We start from the raw sequence: 23,591 nt of genomic DNA, 5'->3' as shown, positions 1-23,591 counted from the left end.
ACCTGCAAGTTCCCCTCCAAGTCACACACCATCCTGACTTGCAACTATATCGCTGTTCCTTCACTGTTGCTGGGTCAAAATCCTAGAACTCCCTTCCTAACAGCACTGTGGGTGTACCTACCCCACATGGACTGCAGGGGTTCAAGAAGGCAGCTCAGCACCACCTTCTCAAGGGCAATCAGGGATGGGCAATAAATGCTGACCTCGCCAGCGATGCCCACATCCCATGAATGAATAAAAGAAAAAGCCTGAAAAACACCCATTAACCACTACTCTTTGTTTCCTGTCACTCAGCCAATTGCATAGCCATGTTGCTACCGTCCTTTTTATTCCATGAGCTATGTTTGCTCACAAGTCTGTGTCTGACACTGTATCAAACACCTTTTGAAGGTCCATGTACACCACATCAATTTGCACCAAAACTGGAAGAACTGTCCCACAGACTACTCGAGCAACAGCTGACAGTCACACTCACAGCTTCATACTTTTCTGCCAACATCCCAGACTCCTCATCACTATCCCTGGGTATGTTGAATCTCAACAGCAAGATAGACCCACCAAAAGTGGCAACACAGTGTATACAATCGTAAGGTAGTAGCCCTGGGAGTCCTCAACATTGACTCTGGACCCCATGAAGTCTCAAGGCATCAGGACAAACATGGGCAAGGAAACCTCCTGCTTCCCTCCCTCAGTTGATGAATCAGTACTCCTCCATGTTGAATACTGTTTGGAAGAAGTACTGAAGGCAGCAAGAACACAGAATGTATTCTTGATGAGGGACTTCAATGTCCAGTGAGTGACTCTATCGCTCCGCTACTGACGGAGCCCTGAAGAACATATCTACAGACTGGGTCTGCAGTAGGCAGTGAGAAATCCAATGTGAGGAAAAAACCTATCCTGACCTCGTCCCCACTAATCTACCTGCCACAGATGCATCTATGTATGACAGTATTGGTTGAGTGACCACTCAGTTGTTGTGAAGACAAGGTCCCATCTTTACACCAAGGACACTCTCCATTTTTTTTGTGTCACTACCACTGCTCCAAATGGGATAGCTTCAGAACAACTCACAACTGGGCATCCATGAGGTAGAGCTTGGCTACGCGACCCGAACCCGACTGCATGCGCGGGTTTGGATCCGATCCGGTTTCTCTTCCGGGTCCAAAATTCAGGCTCGGGTTGGGTCGGGCTGGACGTGAACAGAGATCAGGACAAACAGAAATCAGAGGTGAGAAGAGTGTGGTGGGGGGCGGGGGAAAGGAGGGGAAAGAAACAGCTACAAGTTCCAAGATAGAGCACCCGAGTGAAATTAACCCAACCCCTTACACTCTGAAATCTATCAAGTCCGGGAGAAACTGACCAGCCAGGGGAAGATACCAGTAAGTACAGAAACATCTGAGCTCTTGCTTTAATCTATACTTGGCCCAAGGATTTAAAATTATCTGGAAATAGGGAGATTAAACTTCCCAACCTGAGTTCTCCATGGAGAGTTTTTTGTTAATGCCATCGGAACTTGATACAGTTCAGTAGTTTGTTTGTTACACTGCATGATTTCGTGAAGTGGATACTTTTTTCCCGCGAGTGTTCAGGGTCACGGCGCCTTCGCCTGTTTGAAATCAGTGTTTGTTGTGTTTTTTTAAACTTTATGATGTTAATTGAACACGGATACATCAACAACTGGCACCTCTACTCGATCACCGGTCTAAAGCCTGGCTACCCGACAAAAGCCGAATACATGTGTCGGCGTCGGATCAGGTATTTAAAAAAAATTAAAGGGCTCTGGCTCGGGTCAGGTTCGGGTTAGCTGTTGCTGGGTCGGGCCCGGGTCGGGTTTTAATTTTATACCCGAGCTAGGCTTTACCATGAGGCACTGTGGGCCATACCAGGAGCAGCAAACGTAGCCAAAAATAAGATGCCATTCAGGTGAAGCTATAACACAGGACTACATGCATGCAGATCAGATCATAGCTCTGCAGTCCTAGAACATCCAATTGAGAATGGTGGTGGACAGTTAAACAACAAGTGGGGGGAGGAGGCAGCTCCACAAACATTCCCATCCTCAGATGATGGCGGAGACCAGAATGAGTGCAAAAGACTACGATTTTGAGTAGATGTTCCATTTCTGCCTCCTTCTGAGATCTCCATCAACACAGTTACCAATCTTCAGACAATTCAATTCACTCCACGATAATCAAGAAATGGCCGAACACTATGGGCCCGGCAACCTCCCACCTGTAGTGCTAAAGACTTGTGCTCCAGAGCCAGCACTCTGGCCAAGCTGTTCCAGTACAGCTACAATATCTGCATCTACCAAACAAAGTAGAAAATCACCCAAGTACGTCCTGTCAACAAAACAAAGCGCAAATACAATCCAGCCAATTATGGCCCCATCAGATTATTCTCAAATTATCAGCAGTGATGGAAGGCATGCTGGACAGTGCTATCAAATGACACTTGCTAACCAATAACCTGCTCAACAATGCTCAGTTTGGTTTCTATCAGGACCACTAGCTCTCCAGACCTCATTACAGCCTTGGTCCAAAAATGAACCAAAGAGCTGAATTCCAGAGGTGAGGCAAGAGTGACTGCCCTGGACATCAAGCAGTCGTAGTCAAGTTGAAGTCAATGGGAATCAGGGAGAGAATTCGCCACTTGCTGGAGTAATATCAAGCACAAAGGAAGATGGTTGTGGTTATTGGAGGCCAATCATCTCAATCTTAGGACATAGCTACAGGAGTTCCTCAGGGCAGTGTCCTAGGTCCAACAATCTTCAGCTGTTTCATCAATGACCTCCTTTCCATCATAAATGGGAATGTTCGCTGATGATTGCATAGTGTCCAGTTCCATTCACAACCCCTTAGATAAATGAAGCAGTCCTTGCCCACGTTCAGCAAGACTTGGACAACATTCAGGCTTAGGGTGCTAAGTGACAAGTTATATTTGCTTCACACAAGTTCCAAGCAATGACCATCTCCAATAAGGGGGTGTAACCATCTCCCCTTGACATTCAACAGTATTACCATCCTTGCATCCCTACCATCAACCAGAAATTTAGCTGGACCAACCACATAAATACTGTGGCTATAAGAGCTGGTCAGCGGCTGGGTATTCTGCTGAGAGTAATTCACTTCCTGACTTCCTAAAGCCTTTCACCACCACAAAGGCACAAGTCAGGAGTGTGATGGAATACTCTCCACTTGCCTGGATGAGTGCAACTCTAACAACACTCAAGAAGCTCAACAACATCCAGGAAAAAGCAGCCGCTTGTTTGGCACTCCATTCACCAACTTAAAGATGCATTCCTTTCACCACTGATGCATCGTGGCTTCAGTGTATACCATCTACAAGATGCACTCCAACAACTTGCCAAGACTCCTTTGACTGCACATTCCAAATCTGTGACCTAGAAGAACAAGTATACCTGATACATGGGAACACCATCACCTCCAAGTAACACACCATCCTGGCTTAGAAATACTGGGTCAAAATCCTGAACTCCCTAATTAATAGCACTGTGAGTGTACATATACCACACGGACTGCAGCGGTTCAAGAAGACAACTCAGTCACCTTCTCAAAGGCAATTAGGGTTGAGTAATAAAGCTGGCCTGGCCAGCCATGCCCACAGGTCATGAACGAATTTTTAAAAAAATTCCATTTTACTAATTCCTGCATGTTTGGGTTCATCATTTCCCTGTTTTTTGGGTAACCATTTGCCTTTCCAGCAGGTATTTTTTCCCCTTTCAGTTAATGAGTTTCCACCATTTACTGACTTTTGCAGCTATTGGTTTATTGTTTCCTCGCTTTTCGGTTAACCATTTTCCCTTTCAGACTTAGTCAAAATTATTTTTAACTTCTTGGTTGATCATTTCAGTCAAACATACCTCCACGACTTGAAAGAATTGTTGCTCAGCACCACCAAGTTTCACATTGAGTAAGAAAACAAACATATTTATGTTCAATTGTGTAACTAACTTTTATACATATGTTGTGTTACAGGGGTCCATGGAATTTTCCTAACACAGGAGAGGACCGCAGAAATAAAAATGTTGAAAACTCCTGCTATAGACAAAGTGAACCAGGAATTGGCATCAGCATTAGCTTTTTTTTTAAAAAATGAAATGTACCCCCCATCTCAAGTATAACAAATACTTGCAACAGGCACGCTCTGTCCTAGATCCCTGGCAAAGGCTACGCTGGTCTAAATAATCATGCACACAACTTTGGAAGAGACTAATCATTTGGAAGGTTTACTCTACAGGTTGCATCTTGTGAATAATTTCACTAATGATAAAAACACACTTACCCCCAAAACACCAAATCTTTCACAGAAGTCCCATCCACAAAGGAAATCAATCTCATAGTTATGATTGAGAATAACTATGGCATTCTCTTTACCGTATTTAATGTAACTCTTTCGGTCAGTATAAAGAGTACATTCTGTGCATGACCACCATTCCAGCAACCACACCAATTCTGTAATTAAAGAAAAACAAAAGTTACACCTTGAAGTTCTTGCCCATCACAACAAGATAACTGTCGTGTGTATGTAGCTCTATTAGACGATGGGAGAAAGGTCATTGTGGCCAAAGATTTTACTAGCCTAATTTATATTTTGAAAGGTCAACAGAGGAGCTGCTTGGGCAGTGGTTTAGGGACTAGAATTTTAACTCTGGAGCTAGGGCTGAAATGGGGCACAGACGGATGAGATGAAAATTTCTTTGATGGCTGCAAATGACCTACATAAAATAAGGTTGGGTATCACAATCCAATTCCTAAAGGCCAGGGAACCAAATCACAAAACTGACAGACTTGGCACTGATTAGAAATCTCACTTAGAGGCTAAAAGGCGATTGATGTAGAAAATGGAACAATATCATCCTGATCCAGAAGGATGCTGTCCTTTGGCTGAGGCATATTGCTAGAAAGGATAGGAGTTCATGTCAGCACTAAATATTCAAAATGGAAAAAAATTCATTCCCTAGCACTAACATCCGTCCCTTGCCTTGAGTACAAAGTTCACAAAAATAAAAGACAAATGTAACCATTAAGAACTGTAATTGTTTTATTCTATGTTCCTATCATTTTCAATGTGAATTGATAATCTTTGTTTGACCTAAGTAAAAGTTAAGAACAAGAAAAGCCTGAGGGCCAATAAAGTAGCATTTCATGTACAATCTGTTGTACCACAGACTACAAAATCCATTTTCAAGACATGAAATCAATTGGCAAATTTGTCGGCCCAAAGTTTAAAAAGAAAAACACCAGGACACACTTCAATTCAGAGCACATGTGCCCTACATTATTCATCCTTAGGATGACATTTCCAGCAACTTGGGTGCCACTGGTTTTCATTCTTATAACTTAGATCTTTCCTAAAAAGGAATTATTTAACTTTCAACTGGTTGCCTATTCCAAATACCTATTGTTTTTTTGAGGCAAGTGAATGGAAAGAGGAGGAGGAGCAAAGAGGAAGCAATTCCTTCAGTAACCCATGGGCAAACACTAGTAATGCTTAAGATTTTAACCCAATTGGCTGGTCATTAATTAACAATAACCTTTAAAATAGGAAAACATTCCAAGAGGCTTAGATGGACAAAAGTTTGACACCAAGCCAAAGAAGATATTCGGACTGTTGAGTAAAAGTTTGATCAGAGGTAGATTTTAAAGGAGGGTTTTAAAAAGTAGGAAAGGTAGTCTCCCCTCTTAAAAGGGAAACTGCACTGAATAAAAGGAGGTTCCTGCTGATTGCCAATGCTGCAACTGAAGAGAAGAGAAATAGAGCAACAGGACAGGCAGTCTCTGTGGCTCATGGATGTGACTTTGGAGGCCTTAGTCATGGAGGTTGACAAGAGACAGGACACCAGATTTCTGGGGGTGGGATCAGGAGGCCCTCAAGGAACGGCAGCAAGTTACCAGGGAGGTGAACTCCCAGAATCTGGCCCCCAGGACCTGGTGCGTGAACTCTTCCCTCAGGTAAGTCAGCACATGAACTATCATTTTTCCCCGGCCTGGCTGTAGCCCACTCGTGCCCAGTGACTCCCCAGGTGCAGTTCCTGGCTCTATACTAGCCTCTAAAGTTTGTGCACTGCCAGTATCTGAGCTTGTGGCTCTGAGCATCTGATCAAGTGACAGTGTTTCTTCATCAGTGGTGTGGTGTCGCGTGCTCTCTTTTTCCTGGTGCAACTGTGGCTGGGCATGCAGCAATTCTGGGGTATCTAAAAGCAGAAAATCAAAAAGGCTTGGTCGGGTGAGCTGTAAAGCAAGAGGCGCACAGTCATACCATCAGCATTGCCAGAGATATTTAAATGTTCTCACGTGGATGGTCAAGATCAGTGACTGCACCTTTAAAAGGACATCCATTGCACCATTAACCTGTCACAATGCTCAGCACACCACAACCTCACTCACCCATCAGCAGTTCCTAGCACTCGGGACTCACGCCAAACATTCAGATACTTCAACCCTTCACCCTCACCCACCTTCCAATGATGCCAGTCTTACACTCATCTCTCACTGCCTCAATACACCTACAGCTATTCATCTATGGAAGATACATCAACCAAACACTGCAACATAATCACAGACATTCTGCCCTCAACCTTACAGGGCAAGGCTGCTCGCAATAGAAGAGAGCAAAGTCAAACTGGCAGAAATAGGCATGCCTTCACCCAAGCCTGACTGAGGAGATGGTGCTGCGCATCACGGGATCAGTGGCGACAGAGCCCATACCATCTGATGTTGCTGTAAGAATCAGGATGAATGTATTTTACTACTGCCTTATGCTCCATCTCAACTCCAACCTCACCCTTATCCTGCTATCTGGCATGATGTGCAAGCTGCAGATGGTATGACTGTGCGCCTCTTGCTTTACAGCCCACCTGCCCAAGCCTTTTTGATTTCCTGTTTTCAGATCCCCAGAATTGCTGCATGCCCAGCCAGAGCTGCACCAGGAAGAGCGCACGCAACATCACACCACTGATAAAGAAGCACTGTTACTTGATCAGACGCTCAGAGCCACAAGCTCAGATACTGGCAGTGCACAAACTTTAGAGGCAAGTATAGAGCCAGGAACTGCACACGATGAGCCACTGGGCATGAATGGACTACAGCCAGGCCAGGGAAAAATGATAGCACACAAACTAATTTACCGGAGATAGAGTTCACACACCAGTCCTACTACAGGAAATCAGACGAAGACGTCAATAGGGCGCGATATTTGGTACATTGGTAGACCTGCCAGACAGCCTGCTGTCACTGTCCAGGAGCAGGGAGGAGTTTGGTTGCAATGTAGCAGAGGGCATGGAGCAGAACTTGGAACCTATCCTTTCCAGCGTGGAAGACCCAGCCATGACGCAGGGTCTGGTGGCCGCTCTCTCAGCTTGCACTGCAGCACAGGTGGAAGCCACAAAATGTCTCAGTGCTGTAGCTGAAACCTGGACAGAGGTCACAAGATCCATGCCCCCTCAAGCTGCTACTATCGTAGCTGTGGATCGGAGTGCTCAAAGGAGCATGCAGCCTCTTGCAGCAGTCCAGCAATGTGTCGTCCAACATATTACTAGGATTGCTGATGGGCTGCCCCATGGGAGTGGTAGTGGCACCGTGAGCATGAACCTGCTGTTCTCTCTCAGGATGACAGCACTTGTACTCCTCCAACTGCCACACTGATAGTTCCCTTGCTGTTGACACTCAGTCAGCCAGCCTACTCTGCTGCTGCCCTTGTCCATATGGCACAGTCCAAAGTCAGACTCTCATGGCCCAGAGATGCTTAAAAGGTATTCTACAAGGCCATCTACAGCCGCCTCAGTGCAAGTCAACAGGCTTCAGGCAGCTATGCTGCAGCCACTCAGGTAGCACTAAGGAGGAGCACTAGGACCAGCAATGACACTCACAAGACATGGATTAAGGTGAATTGTTAAATTTGGTTCATATGTGGATGCATTTTTGGATAAAGACGTTATGGAGAGGTTAATGTCAGTGGCCTTTATTGCAGGTTCTTAGCTAATGGGATGCTGTAGATGGTGACACACCAGATGGATGGTGAGATGAGGAATCATGGAACCATGGTGGTGAAGGGAAGTTGTCCTAAGGGAAGCAGATTCTGAACAGCTGCTCTCAGACACCATGTCCAAAGAACACAAGAAATAGGAGCAGGAGTAGACCATTCGACCCCTTGAGCCTGTTCCACCATTCAATATGATCACAACTGATCTTCTACCTCAACACCACTTTCCTGCCCGTTTCCCCATATTCCTTGATTCTCAGATCAAATGTCTAGCGATCTCAGTCTTAAATATACTCAACGATGGAACAACCACATGTGGATCATTGGGATACCTTCTGGGGAAGGTGGGACCTGTACAAGAAGGACGGGTTGCATCTGAACTGGAGGGGCACCAACATCCTGGGCGGGAGATTTGCTAGAGCTCTTCGGGAGGGTTTAAACTAGTTTGGCAGGGGGATGGGAACCGGAGCTACGGATCAGTGGATGGGGTAGCTGTTGAACAGGCAGATAGCGAGTGCAGAGAGTCTGTGAGGAAGGTTAAACAATTGACACGACAAAGTTGCAGCCAGTATGATGGGTTGAAGTGTGTCTATTTTAACGCAAGAAGTGTCAGGAATAAGGGTGATGAACTTAGAGCATGGATCAGTACTTGGAGCTACGATGTTGTGGCCATTACGGAGACGTGGATATCACAGGGGCAGGAATGGATGTTGGATGTTTCGGGGTTTAGATGTTTCAAAAGGAATAGGGAGGGAGGTAAAAGAGGTGGGGGAGTGGCATTGCTAATCAGGGATAGTATCACAGCTGCAGAAAGGGAGGTCGTCGAGGAGGGTTTGTCCACGGAGTAATTATGGGTGGAAGTCAGAAACAGGAAAGGAGCAGTCACTTTATTGGGAGTTTTCTATAGACCCCCCAATAGCAACAGAGACACGGAGGAACAGATTGGGAGGCAGATTTTGGAAAGGTGCAGAAGTAACAGGGTTGTTGTCATGGGTGACTTCAACTTCCCTAATATTGATTGGAACCTCCTTAGTGCAAATAGTTTGGATGGAGCAGTTTTTGTCAGGTGTGTCCAGGACGGTTTCCTGACTCAATATGTAGATAGGCCAACTAGAGGGGAGGCTATGTTGGACTTGGTGCTTGGCAACGAACCAGGCCAGGTGGCAGATCTCTCGGTGGGAGAGCATTTCGGTGATAGTGATCACAACTCCCTGACCTTTACTATAATCATGGAGAGGGACAGGAGCAGACGGGATGGGAAAATATTTAATTGGGGGAGGGGGAATTACAATGCTATTAGGCAGGAACTGGGGAGCATAAACTGGGAACAGATGTTCTCAGGGAAATGCACGACAGAAATGTGGAGGTTGTTTCGGGAGCACTTCTGCGACTGCTGGATAGGTTTGTCCCGATGAGGTAAGGAAGGGATGGTAGGGTGAAGGAACCTTGGATGACAAGAGATGTGGAACAGCTAGTCAAGAGGAAGAAGGAAGCTTACTTAAGGTTGAGGAAACAAGGATCAGACAGGGCTCTAGAGGGTTACAAGGTAGCCAGGAAGGAACTGAAGCATGGACTTAGGAGAGCTAGAAGGGGACATGAAAAAGTCTTGGCGGGTAGGATTAAGGAAAATCCCAAGGCGTTCTACACTTATGTGAGGAACAAGAGGATGGCCAGAGTGAGGGTAGGGCCGATCAGGGATAGTGGAGGGAACTTGTGCCTGGAGTCGGAGGAGGTAAGGGAAGTCCTAAATGAATACTTTGCTTCAGTATTCACTAGTGAGAGGGAACTGGTCATTTGTGAGGACAGCGTGGAACAGGCTGATATGATCGAACAGGTTGAGGTTAAGAGGGAGGATGTGCTGGAAATTTTGAATGATACGAGGACAGATAAGTCCCCGGGGCCAGACGGGATATACCCAAGGATATTACGGGAAGCGAGGGAAGAGATTGCTGCGCCTTTAGCGATGATCTTTGCGTCCTCACTGTCCACTGGAGTAGTACCGGATGATTGGAGGGTGGCAAATGTTGTTCCCTTGTTCAAGAAAGGGAATAGGGATAACCCTGGGAATTATAGACCAGTCAGTCTTACGTCGGTAGTGGGCAAATTATTGGAGAGGATTCTGAGAGATAGGATTTATGATTATTTGGAAAAGCATGGTTTGATTAGAGACAGTCAGCATGGCTTTGTGAGGGGCAGGTCATGCCTCACAAGCCTTATTGAATTCTCTGAAGATGTGACAAAACACATTGATGAAGGAAGAGTAGTGGATGTGGTGTATATGGATTTTAGCAAGGCGTTTGATAAGGTTCCCCATGGTAGGCTCATTCAGAAAGTGAGGAGGCATGGGATACAGGGGAAGTTGGCTGTCTGGATACAAAATTGGCTGGCCCATAGAAGACAGAGGGTGGTAGTAGATGGAAAGTATTCAGCATGGAGCTCGGTGACCAGTGGTGTTCCGCAGGGATCTGTTCTGGGACCTCTGCTCTTTGTGATTTTTATAAATGACTTGGATGAGGAAGTGGAAGGCTTATAACAAGTTTGCCGATGACACAAAGGTTGCTGGAGTTGTGGATAGTGTGGAAGGCTGTTGTAGGTTGCAACGGGACATTGACAGGATGCAGAGCTGGGCTGAGAAGTGGCAGATGGAGTTCAACCTGGAAAAATGTGAAGTGATTCATTTTGGAAGGCTGAATTTGAATGCGGAATACAGGCTTAAAGACAGGATTCTTGGTAGTGTGGAGGAACAGAGGGATCTTGGGGTCCATGTCCATAGATCGCTCAAAGTTGCCACCCAAGTTGATAGGGTTGTTAAGAAGGCGTATGGTGTGTTGGCTTTCATTAACAGGGGGATTGAGTTTAAGAGCCGCGAGGTTATGCTGCAGCTCTATAAGGCCCTGGTTCGACCACACTTGGAATATTGTGTTTAGTTCTGGTCGCCTCATTATAGGAAGGATGTGGAAGCTTTAGAGAGGGTGCAGAGGAGATTTACCAGGATGCTGCCTGGACTGGAGGGCATGTCTTACGAAGAAAGACTGAGGGAGCTAGGGCTTTTCTCATTGGAGCGAAGAAGGATGAGAGGTGACTTGATAGAGGGGTACAAGATGATGAGAGGCATAGATAGAGTGGATGGCCAGAGACATTTTCCCAGGGTGGAAAGGGCTATCACCAGGGGGCATAATTTTAAGGTGATTGGAGGAATGTTTCGGGGAGATGTCAGTGGTAGATGCTTTACACAGAGAGTGGTGGGTGCGTGGGATGCGCTGCCAGCGGTGGTAGTAGAAGCAGATACATTAGGGACATTTAAGCGACTCTTGGATAGGTACATGGATGATAGCAGAATGAAGGATAGGTAGTTAGTTTGATCTTAGAGTAGGCTAAAGGTTCGGCACAACATCGTGGGCCGAAGGGCCTGTACTGTGCTGTACTGTTCTATGTTCTATGTTCTATAACCACAACTCTCTCAGGCAGAGAATTCCAAAGATTCACAATCCTCTGAAAGAAATTTCTCCTCAGTCCTAAATGATTGACCCTTATCCTAAGGCTGTGTTCCCATGTTCTAGATTCTCCAGCCAGGAGAAACAACCTCTCAGTGCCTACCCAGTCAAGCCCCTTCAGAATCATGTCACAGAATCACATATGTTACAGCACAGAAGGAGTCCATTCCACCCATTATGTCTCCAAATGAGCAATTCACCCAATGCCATTCCCCACCTTCTCCCTGTTAAGCCTGCACATTCTTCCTTTTCAGATAACTTTTGAATGCCTTGATTGAACCTACCTCCACCACACTCTCGGACAGTGCATTCCAGATCCTAACCACTCACTGCATGAAGAAGATTTACCTGAGGTCACTTTGCTTCTTTTGCTAATCACTTTAAATCTGTGCCCTCTCTTTCTCGATCCTTTCCTGAGTGGGAACAGTTTTTCCCTATCCACTCATGATTTTGAATGCCTCTATCAAATCTCTGCTCAGCCTTCTCTTCTCCAAGGAAAACAGTCCCAACTTCTCCAACCCATCTTCATACCTGGAACTATTCTCGTGAATCTTTTCTGTACTCTCTCCAATGCCTTCACATCTTTCCTAAAGCGCGGCAGCCAGAACTGGATGTAATACTCCAGCTGAGGCCGAACTAATCATACAAATTCAACATAACCTCCTTGCTCTTGTACTCTATGCACGTATTAATAAAGTCTACGATACTGTATGCTTCATGAACCACTCTTTCGACCTGTTCTGTCACCTTCAATGACTTATGTGTATATACCCCCAGGTCCTTCTGCTCTTGCACCCCCCCTTTAGAATTGCACCCTTTATTTTATATTGACCCTCCATGTTCTTCCTACCAAAATGAATCACTTCACATTTCCCCACATTGTACTTCATCTGCCACTTGTTCACCCATTCCACCAACTTGTCTGTATCCTTTTGGAGTTCTACACTCTTCGCCTCACAGTTCACAATTGTTCCAAGTTTCGTATCATCCACAAATGTTGAAATTGTGTCCTGTACACAAAAATCTAGGTCATTAATATATATCAGGAAGAACAAGGGTCCCAACAGTGACATAAAAGCAAACTACTGCAGATACTGGAAATCTGAAATAAAAACAAGAAATGCTGGCAATACTCAGCAGGTCTGGCAGCATCTATGGCGAGAGAAGCAGAGTTAACATTTCAGGTCAGTGAAGTTCTGAAGAAGGGTCACTGACCTGAAACGTTAACTCTGCTTCTCTCTCCACAGATGCTGCCAGACCTGAGTGTTTCCAGCATTTCTTGTTTATATCCCAAAAGTGACCTCTGGGGAACTCCACGACAAACCTTCCTCCAGCCCAAAGAACAACCATTAACCACTACTCTCTGTTTCATGTCACTCAGCCAATTTCGTATCAGTGTTGCTTCTGTCCCTTTTATTCCACGAGCTATAATTTTTCTCACAAGTCTGTTATTGAGTGGCACTGCATCAAATGCCTTTTGGAAGTATGTTTCAATGAGATCACTTCTCATTCTTCTACACTCCAGAGCATATAGGCCCAATTTACTCAGTCTCTCATCATATGACAACCCTTTCATCCCAGGAACCAATCTAGTAAACCTTCGCTGTACTGGCTCCAAGGTAAGCATATCCTTCTTTATATATGGAGAGTACTCCAGGTGTGGTCTCACCAAAGCCATACAGAAATGTAGTAAAGGCCTGCTACCCGACCCGAACCAGGCGGGACCCGAGTACATGTATCAGGTTTGGGTTGGGTCGGACCCCTCTTCCGGGTCCGGCTTTCGGGCTCAGCTCGGGTCAAGTCCAGGTTGTGCTCAGGTCAGGTCGGGTCGGGCCGGATAAACATGGTAAGTGCTCTGCCAGTAAGTATTGAAATTAAAAAATTTACCTGAGCTGGGAGTCCGAGACAAAACTGAGTCTGCACAGTGAGCAGGTGACGTCACTATGACGTCATCATGCATGCACTACAGCTTCGTGGAGCATCCGAGTCGGAATGTAAGTAAAGGGATGGTCGGATCAGACTCGGGTCGGGTCAAGTGGGGTAGAGACCTGCTACCCGACCTAAACCCGACGGCATGTGTCGGCTTCGGGTCGGGTCTGGCCCATCTTCAGCGTACGGCTTTTGGGCTCAGGTCGGGCCAAGTCCAGGTCAAGTCAGGTTGTGTCAGGCCGGGCACACACGGTATGTGCTCTGCTGTTAAGTATTGAAATTAAAAAATTTACTTCGATAAATTACACTCACTCAGTCTCTTCATCTAAGTCATTAATATAGATTGTAAATAGTGGCGGCCCCAACACTGATCCTTGCAGCACTCCTCTAATTACAGCCTGCCAACTTGAAAATACCCCGTTTAATCCCTACTCTCTGCTTCTTGCCCGTCAACCAATCCTCCTACCATACTCATATTATCCCCAACTCCATGCGCCCTTATCTTGCATATTAACCTTTTGTGTGGCAACTTATCGAATGCCATTTGGAAACCCAAATATATTACGTCTACCGGTTCCCCTTTATCTACGCTACTAGTTACATCCTCAAAAAACTCTAGTAAATTTGTCAAACACTATTTCTCTTTCGTGAAACCAGTGACTTTGGTCAAACTATGACTGTCTAAATGTGTTGTTAAGGCTTCCTTAATAATAGATTCCAGCATTTTCCTGACAACTGATGTCAGGCTAACTGGTCTGTAGCTCCCGGTTTTCTGTCTCCTTCCTTTTTTGAATAGCAGTATTACATTTGTTAACTTCCAATCTGCTGGAACCATTCTAGAATCTAGGGAATTTTGGAAAATTATAACCACATATCCACTATCTCTGTAGCTACCTCTTTTAGAGCCCTAGGATGTAGGCCATCAGGTCCTGGGGATTTGTCAGCTTTTAGTCCCTTAAGTTTCTCCAGTGCTTTTTTCTGGACTGATATTAATTACCATAAGTTCTCACTCTTATTAGTTACTCTCTATTTCTGGTATGTAATTTGTGTCTTCTACTGCAAAGTCAGACACAAAGACTACAGAGTTCTGAAGAAGGGTCACTGACCTGAAACGTTAACTCTGCTTCTCTCTCCACAGATGCTGCCAGACCTGCTGAGTGTTTCCAGCATTTCTTGATTCCTTCTTAGATAAGCCTACAGGTTCCCTCTGTGCCTCTCTTGGCATCCTCCGAAGAGCTTATCGATGCACTTGGCACCTGCTCATTATGAGGAGCAACCCCATCCCACTCTCTCGTCGACTTTGCTGCACCATGCACTTGCTGGGGAGTAATCTTACCAATCTCCTTCCTGTCTAACTCACCCATACAACTGCTGGCTGTGAGCTTTGCCAGCGGTCAGCTCTTACCATCCTTCTACGCATCTCACTCCAGAATGTCTGTTCACTTGTGAACGAGGCCCTTGCCATCCATGAACTTATTGTGGAGGATTCTATTGACATTATGGCCTTAACAAAACTTGGCTGAAAGGTGATAACACCTGTTCCCTTAATGAAGTCTCCCCGCCTGGCTATATTTTCCACACTTACCCTGCCAAGACCATCACAGTGGCAGTGTGGTGCTTATCACCAGATCACACCTTGGCCTGACCACCTACTCCTCTGGCACTTTCTCCTCCTTTCAGCATCTCACCTTGTTCCTCCTGGCTCCTGGTCAAGCAACATCTTGATTTTAAGGTTCTCGTCCTTGTTTTCAAACACCTCCATGGCCTCGTCCCTCCCTATCGCTAATCTCCTCCAGCCTCGCAACCCTCAGAGATATCTGTGCTCATCTAATTCTGTCCTCTTGAGCATCCCCGACTGTATCACTCCAACATTGGTAGAAGATACTTCAGTTGCCCAGGCCCTAAGCTCTGGAATTTCCTCCCTAAACTTCACTTTCCTCTTTTAAGACACTCCTTAAAACCTACCTCCTTGACCAAGCTTTTAGTCATCTGACCTCAGAGACTCTGCAGAAAACCTAGAGGAGTATAAAAACTGTAGGGGTGAAATTAAAAAAGAAATTCAAAAAACAAAAAGGAGCATTAAAAAATTGCCAAGTCAAATCAAGGAAAACGCAAAAGATTTCTTATAGATACATAAAAAGCAAGAGGATAACTAAAGAAAGAGTAGGGCCTAATCAGGACCATAAGGTTAACCTGTCATTGAGTCATTTGCAGCACAGAAGGAGGCTAATCAGCCCATCACGTCCATGTCGGCTCTCCATGGAGCTTTGCAGTCAGACCCACTCCCCGGCTCGATCCCCGTAGCCCTGCAAGTCTATTTCTCTCAGGTGGCCATCCAACTTCTTCTGATCATCTCTGCTTCTACCACCCTTGTGGGCAGCGAGTTCCAGGTCATTACCACCTGCTTCCTCATATTCCTCCTGCAACTTTTGCCCAAAACTTTCAATCTATGTCCACTGGTCCTTGTACCATTTGTTAATGGGAACAATTTTCCCTTGTCTAACTTCTTTAAGCCTGTCATAACCGTCTACACTTCTATTAAATCTCTCCATGATTTCTTTTGTTCTAAGGAGAACAAACCCAGATTTTCCAACCTAACCTTGTAACCCAAAACCTCCATCTCTTGAAACATCCTGGCAAATCTCCTCTGTAACTTCTCAAGGACCCTCATATCCTTCCTGAAGTGGGGTGTCCAGAACTGGATGCAACACTCCATTTGGGGCCTGACCAGAGCTTTATAGAGGTTCAGCATAATTTCCCTGCTTTTGTACTCAATGCCTCTATGAAGCCAAACATCCCATATGCTTTACTAACCAATCTCCCAATATGTTCTTTCACCTTCAAATATCCATGTGTATGCACCCCTAGGTCCTCTCTGATCCTGCATGCTCTTTAGATCTGTGCCATTAAGTATACATTGCCTCTCCCTAATCCATCTGCCAAAACGCATCATCTCACACTTGTCAGTACTAAATTCCATCTGCCACCTGTCTGCCCATTCTGCTAGCCTATGTCCTGTTGCAGGCAGTTCATATCATCCTCACTCTTTGCCACACTTCCAAGTTTGGTGTTGTTATGACCGACTGCTCCAGTCAAATTCCCCAATCAAAATATATGATTCTGATTGTGGTGGGAGAAACGCACTACTAATTCAATCCTGTCGCTCCACAGATTGCCTAACATATCATTTAAAACTTTCCAAATTAAAGACTCAGCCAAATTATACCATCTATTAACCCCCGAATGAGGTTAACCAAAACAGGTGTCTTTAAATCAATAAATTAACTCTTTAATTAAACCAACTAAATTCTTAAACACTATGAAGATATAAATATTTAAATTAGAAAAAATTAGAGTCCTTGCAAATTTACAGTCCAACATTGCTTGAAGTCCTCACAGAATGTTGCTTGAAGTCCTCACAGCCGTCCGATGGGGGGGAAAAAAGGTTCTTCCACAGTAGAACAGTCCGTAATCTAACTTCAGCAGTAGGTGATGCTTTCCTTCTCCAGTGAATTTCAACAATTAACAACTTGCAAACACTTTCAATAGAATCAATCTGACTTTAGAGTTTTTGAGGGATAAAAGATTGTCACAGTTTAACTTCCCTTTCTTCAATTTAAATTACCAGAGATCTGTGTTTTGGCTTGACTTTAGAATTTTGAGAGATAATAATTAAACAGACTAAAATCCTATTCCTTCAATTTAAATGGGTGAGAGCTCTTTTCTCAGGTGATTAAAAAAAACCACAGCTGTCTGTGTCCGTGTGTCCTCTGAGTCTGTTAGAACAAACTGCCTTCAACTAAAAAGCGAGTTCAAAATTGAATTGTAACAAATGCATCGCTTAATACTCACTCCCAGTAGCTATATCTATGGTAACGAGAATGCACCCTTTGAATCACAGTCTCCAAATGGCTGTTTCTAAGGCAACAAAAATGCACCTTCCTATAACTCCTGAGGCTTGCTAGTTCTTAAAGCAATACTGATCCTTTGCAAGCCTTAAAGGCAAACCGCATATTCCCGGAAAAAAACTACAGGAACATGACAGTGTTGTCAGCAAATTTTGAGATTCTACTCTGTATTCCAAGATCCAAGTCATTTATATATATAGCAAACAAAAAAGCAGTGGTCCCAGCACTGAACCTTAGGGGAAACCACTGTCTACCATCCTCCAGTCTGAAAAGCAACCATTTACTACGACTCTGAGTTCTGAAGAAGGGTCACTGACCTGAAACGTTAACTCTGCTTCTCTCTCCACAGATGCTGCTAGACCTGCTGAATATTTCCAGCATTTCTTTTTTTTATTTACTATGACTTACTGTTTTCTGTCCATAAGCCATTTTTTAAATCCAAGTGGACACTGATCCTCCTATTCCATAAGCTGCAATTTTTTTAACCAGCCTTTTAATGTGGTACCTTATCAAATGCTTTCTTAAAATCCATATAAACAACATCCACCATATTCCTTTCATCAACCTTCTCTGTTATTTCATCAAAAAATTTGAATGGCAATGAGACCAAACCCCATTAAAGGGAAGATTACATCGCTCGCTATCCCCAGCACATCATTACTTCCATATCCACATCCTGGAAGAGCAGACTTGAAAGCAACCGGAGGAAGATCCTGATTTTGCTGTGCTGCGAGACTGACCAGAGGATTTTTAAAACTTTCCTTGATGCATCCGCTAATTAATGAGAAACCTTTAAGATATATACATCGATCGTGATTTGTTAATGCATGTTTAATTTATTTTGGTTTTGGTTTGAGAACTAAAGTAAAATTTATTTTAAAAAAGTGAAATCTTGCCAGTTTGGTTTCTGTTTCCTAAATTGGGGTCATTCGGTTGATTTGATTCTCTTAGTTTGTTGGTGGTCCTCGGGGATCATAATATCCACAGGTCCCTGAAGCTGGACAGGTAAATAAAGGTGGTCAGTTATGATGGTACTGTATAAAACACTAGTTGGGCCACAGCTGGAGTATCACGCGCAGTTCTGGTTACTGCACTATAGGAAAGATGGGATTGCACTACAGAGGGTACAGAGGAGATTTACGAGGATGTTGCCTGGACTGGAGAATTTTAGTTATGAGGGAAGACTGGATAGGAAAGGGTGTATATTCTTTGAATCAGAGGAGGCTGAGACTCGACCACATTGAAGTGCATTAAATTATGAGGATGGATAGGAAGGCCCTATTCCCCTTGGCAGAGGGGTCCATAACCATGGGGCATACATTTAGGGTAAGAGGTTGGAGGTTTAGTGGAAAATTTTCACCCGTCTATAATGTCTGATGAACACCAATTTTCCCCAAAATCTGATACCTGCCCATTGGCTTTGGGTTGGTCCGAAGCCAAAGTCCCACTGTAATCAATACAGCTATTTCAAGATAAACTAGGCTTCCCCAAATTTATACAGCCCAGAGGCAAAGCACTTTTAGAAACAGAATGCACTTTGACCAAAAAGAATTTCCCATTAAAAGGTCACATTCCCCTTTCATTTGCATTAATATTGATACCAAAATTAGGTCTCCAACACTTATGTAATGACTGCCCTTTGAAGCCATAAAATCAGTTTACTTTATGGTAGTTTCATCAGTTTGGCTAGTATTTCTTCAAAACCATCAGTTTCATTCACAACGTCAGATATTTTCCCACAGCATTACCTGGGTTAGAATACACATTAAAAAAGGTGGCAAATTTTATAACTGGATTTCATTCCACTCCTCATCCCTTCTTTCCTCCTTTCCAGAAATCAACCAGGGAGCAGCAGTAACTTTGTTGGAACATGCTTCACATTATTTATGCACAAGTCTCAAAAGTTGAACATCAGCAAGCTATTCAATCGTGGTCATCACAGCTGAAACCCAACCCTGTCTTCACGTGAAATAAAAACAAGAAATGCTGGAAATACTCAGCAGGTCTGGTAGCATCTGTGGAGACAGAAGCAGAGTTAACATTTCAGGTCAGTGACCCTTCTTCAAGGTTATAAGCAAGTAAAGTGGGGGTGGAGCAAGGGATAACAAAGGAGGTGGTGTAGATAGGACAAGGTCACAGAATAGCTGACCAGAAGGTCATGGAGCAAAGGCAAACAATGTTAATGGTGTGTTGAAAGGCAAAGCATTAGTACAGACAGGGTGTTAACGGACTGAAAATTGAACAGTCACAAGTACAAACATGAAAAAAACAGTGGGTAAGCAAACTGAACAAACTAAGACGAAATAAAATAAACAAAAAAAAATTTTTTTTTTTTTAAAAAGGAAAAAGAAAAAAAATATCCAAAAATAAAAGTAAAATGGGGGGCCCATCATGCTCTGAAATTATTGAATTCAATGTTCAGTCTGGCAGGCTGTAGTGTGCCTGATCGGTAAATGAGATGCTGTTCCTAGAGCTTGCGTTGATGTTCACTGGAACACTTCAGCAATCCCAGGACAGAGATGAGAGCATGAGAACAGGGGGGAAGTGTTGAAATGGCAAGCAACCGGAAGCTCGGGGTCCTGCTTGCGGACTGAGCGAAGGTGTTCCGCAAAGCGGTCACCCAGTCTGCGTTTGGTCTCCCAATGTAGAGGAGACCATGTCTTCACGTGTATTGTTGATGTGAATTACTGAATGGTGATGAAGAGTGGGAACCCCAGAGGATTTTCCCTTCCCCAATGCAGCAATATTTCAATCAACTACAACACCCTTATTAATGCCCACTCAGACCTTTTAACTTAGCACATTATGAGGATTGAAACTGGAATCTTCTTAGGGTCTGTATGACTTAGTTACTTATTTGCAATAAATAATTTTACTGAACTAAGCATAGGAGCCTTCTATCTTGGAATTTCTCACCAAAAGCAGAAGTGTATGACAAGAAGCCTGATAAACCAAGAATAGCATCACTTGACAAAACCGTTAAATCCTTGTGGAAAGTCCATTGTATTTTAGAAAGCATGTTAATCGCTAAAAGTAGATAAATGCACTGTACGAGTCATTAGCATGGCTTTTTTCCAATGAGTTACAGTTGGAAAGATATGAAGCAATACATGGATTCATATAATGAAAAAAAGTAATCCAAATCTCATCAAATATGACCTTGTAAACAATTCTGAAATCAAGACTGCCAGCTTTAATTTACTTTGTCACAGTAACTGTCACAGACACTCCTTAAGTCACTACAAATCAACACTGCAAACATCATTTATATATAAAAAGCACAAATAGCTGGGTTGGCAGAGCTTCTCCTTTTAGAAGAGGGTATTTCTACATCAGGAACATTTTAATCTTTTCCAAAGAATATTTTTCATTTCTTCATTACTTATTGGTTCTGTACTTTAGCCAATTTCTAATATTTAACACTCAACTGGATGGGAGTTTAGTATTAAGGTTCAGATGTGATCTGTTGAAATTAGCTCCAGGTGTCCCTTTGTTATCTTCCAACTCCCACCTATCCAGCCATATTGCCCATAACTGACAAGAACTTTGTTTTCAATCCAAGAGCACCAGCAGCAACCAGTGGGTTCTGATTCCAGAAACAGGTTTATGCTCATGCATTAACAGAGTGGAATATATATTGAACAGAGTTGCAAAACCAGAGCTATTAAAAAGCAAATGACTGGAAGCCAATAAGTTTTTATTTTCAAAACAGAATATATTTTTTAAAAGATGAGTTATACACATACACACAAATCTCCTGCAATAGTACTCATGGTAAATCAGAGAAAATGCAGTTTATGGCTAAGAAGTATACAACTAGATAGAGACAGAGACTTGTAGCTGCATCGTGCCTTTCACAATCTCAAGATGTCCCAAAGTGCTTTACAACCATTGAAGTAGATTGGAAGTATAGTCATTGTTGTAATGCAAGATATGTGGCAGTCAATTTTCACACAGCAAGGTACAAAACAGTGCCACAGAATCTTTTACTTTAACTTGAGAGAACAGACATAGCCTCTACATGGAATTTGAAGCCACTATGATATATAATAATATACAGAGTATCAAGATGCCGATGAGCTACACCGAATTTATCACATTTAGAACATCTTTAAACACCATTGAAATATGGGGTTAGTTTTATTATAATTCAATTTAGAATTAGAAACAAATATTTTCAAAAGTCGCTTACAAAGTGAGATCTTGATGTGAAAACCTTAAAGCACCTTTTTATAAAAACACCAAGTGTCCCATTTAGTAAGTTACTGTAAAATAAGGGAAACAGTTTAAACAATATTTCTCAATCCTGTTTTATATATAGGCAGGGCATTTTTAAAAATTGCACCCACCCCCAAAGTTAACACTCCTTCCAAAGGCAGTAAGACTATTTGTCAATATTGGCGTGAAGCAATACAGCTAAGCTTGATCCCATCACTTAACTTTATATGATTAGACTTTTGCATGCACATACACCCATCTCAGTAGATGCCATGAAAGAGATTATATGATGGAACCTTAGGACACCAGTTTTGATAAATTGGTCCCTCTAACAGCTTTGTTGCCTGCTCACTCAACATACTGCAGTAAACTTAGGAGCTTCTTCTTTGTGGTCTGTGCTGCTCGATCACAGTATGCAAGCGTACTTGCCCACCGAACCAGCCCATACTAGTTATTCTAAGACAAGTAACTGTCATAAAAACTAAAAATGCTGGAAATTCTCAGCAAGTCTGATAGCAGCTGTGCCGACAGAACATTTCAGGTTGATGATCTTTCATCAGAACATTTTGTCGCCTGCTCCATAACGGTTTCCTGGTAGCATTCATCATCCTTGCCCATGCCAGGATTACCAGCTTCCAAGAGATAGCCAACAGCAGCCTTTCTCCAATGCGGGATACTGATTCCCACTGGAGGGAACCATGGATCTAAATCCACCATGTGAGGTAATTGGAAGCACAAAATCAGTGTCTTATTATGGCACAAAAAGAAAGCTAAAATTAGGCACTGTAGTATCTGTTCTTTTTCGGCACTGCACAGCCAAACAAGATTTGAAAATGGGCTCAGAGGTGCGCATGCATACGATACCATCTTAATGGCCTGTCTTAACCTCACATAGCATTATATAGGAGGAGGAGGTGGGTGGTAGTGGTGGTTGTTACTGTTGTTGCCCCCTCCCCCTTACCAGTGCTATTTAAAGTGAAACCACTTACTGGTATCACAGAATCATTACAGCACAAGAAAGAGGCCACTTGGCCCATCGTGTCTGCACCGGCTCTGAGTGAACAATTCACTTAATGCCATTCCTCTGCCTTCTCCCCATAATCCTGTACATTCTTCCTTTTCAGGTAACTATCTAATTTCCTTCTAAATGCCTCGATCGAACCTGCCTCCACCGCTCTCTCTGGCAGTGCATTCCAGATCCTAACCACTCGCTGTATAAAAACGTCTTTCCTCTTGTCACCATTGCTTCTTTTGCCAATTACCTAAAATCTGTGCCCCCTCGTTCTTGATCCTATCATGAGTGGAAACAGTTTCTCCCTATCTACTCTCTCCAGACTCCATGATTTTTCTATCAAATCTCCTCTCAGCCTTCTCTTCTCCAAGGAAAACAGTCCCAACTTCTCCAATCTATCTTCGTAAATGAAGTTCCTTATCCCTGGAGCCATTCTCGTGGATCTTTTCTGCATTCTCTCCAAAGTCTTTACATCTTTCCTTAAATGTGGTGCCCAGAACTGGATGCAATACTCCAGCTGAGGCAAAGTATCATTCTTGTAAATGTTTTTTTGCATCTTTTCCAGTGTCTCCAATTCTTTTTATATTGTCCATACTGGTGTTTATGCTCCACATGAGCCTCCTCCCACTTCACTTCAACTAACCCCATCAACATATCCCCTTCTAGTCCTTTCACCCTCATGTGCTTGTTTACCTTCTCCTTCAATGCATCCATGCAGTTCACCTTAACTATTCACTGCGGTAATGGGTTCCATGTTCTAACCACTCTCTGGGTACAGAAGTTTCTCCTGAATTCCCTTTTGGATTTATTAGTGACCACCTATATTTATGGGTCCTAGTTCAATCTTGCCTGCAAGTCTCTACATCTATCCTATCAAACCCTTCATAATCTTGAAGAGCTCTATCAGGTTACCCCTCAGCCTTCTGCTTTCTAGAGAAAAGAGCCCCAGCCTGTTCAATATTTCCTGATAGGCATAACCTCTCAGTTCTGGTACCATTCTAGCAAATCTTTTTTGCAACTTCTCAC

At 43.6% G+C, this 23,591-nt stretch overlaps 1 protein-coding gene across 3 annotated transcripts in view; it reads right to left on the bottom strand.

Annotated features, from left to right (window-relative positions):
- The window catches only part of agpat4 (1-acylglycerol-3-phosphate O-acyltransferase 4 (lysophosphatidic acid acyltransferase, delta)), a 247,761-nt gene that overhangs the window by 88,400 nt on the left and 135,770 nt on the right, over positions 1-23,591 (bottom strand). For all 3 annotated transcript variants that reach the window (XM_068044613.1, XM_068044614.1, XM_068044612.1), the window contains exon 3: positions 4,306-4,475. In XM_068044613.1, coding sequence (XP_067900714.1) covers positions 4,306-4,475 — 170 coding nt within the window. The remainder of the gene's footprint in view (positions 1-4,305; positions 4,476-23,591) is intronic.

This window comes from Heterodontus francisci, chromosome 13, assembly GCF_036365525.1.
Source record: "Heterodontus francisci isolate sHetFra1 chromosome 13, sHetFra1.hap1, whole genome shotgun sequence".
Lineage (NCBI taxonomy): Eukaryota > Metazoa > Chordata > Chondrichthyes > Heterodontiformes > Heterodontidae > Heterodontus > Heterodontus francisci.
This window is presented reverse-complemented; position numbering and strand designations above follow the sequence as displayed.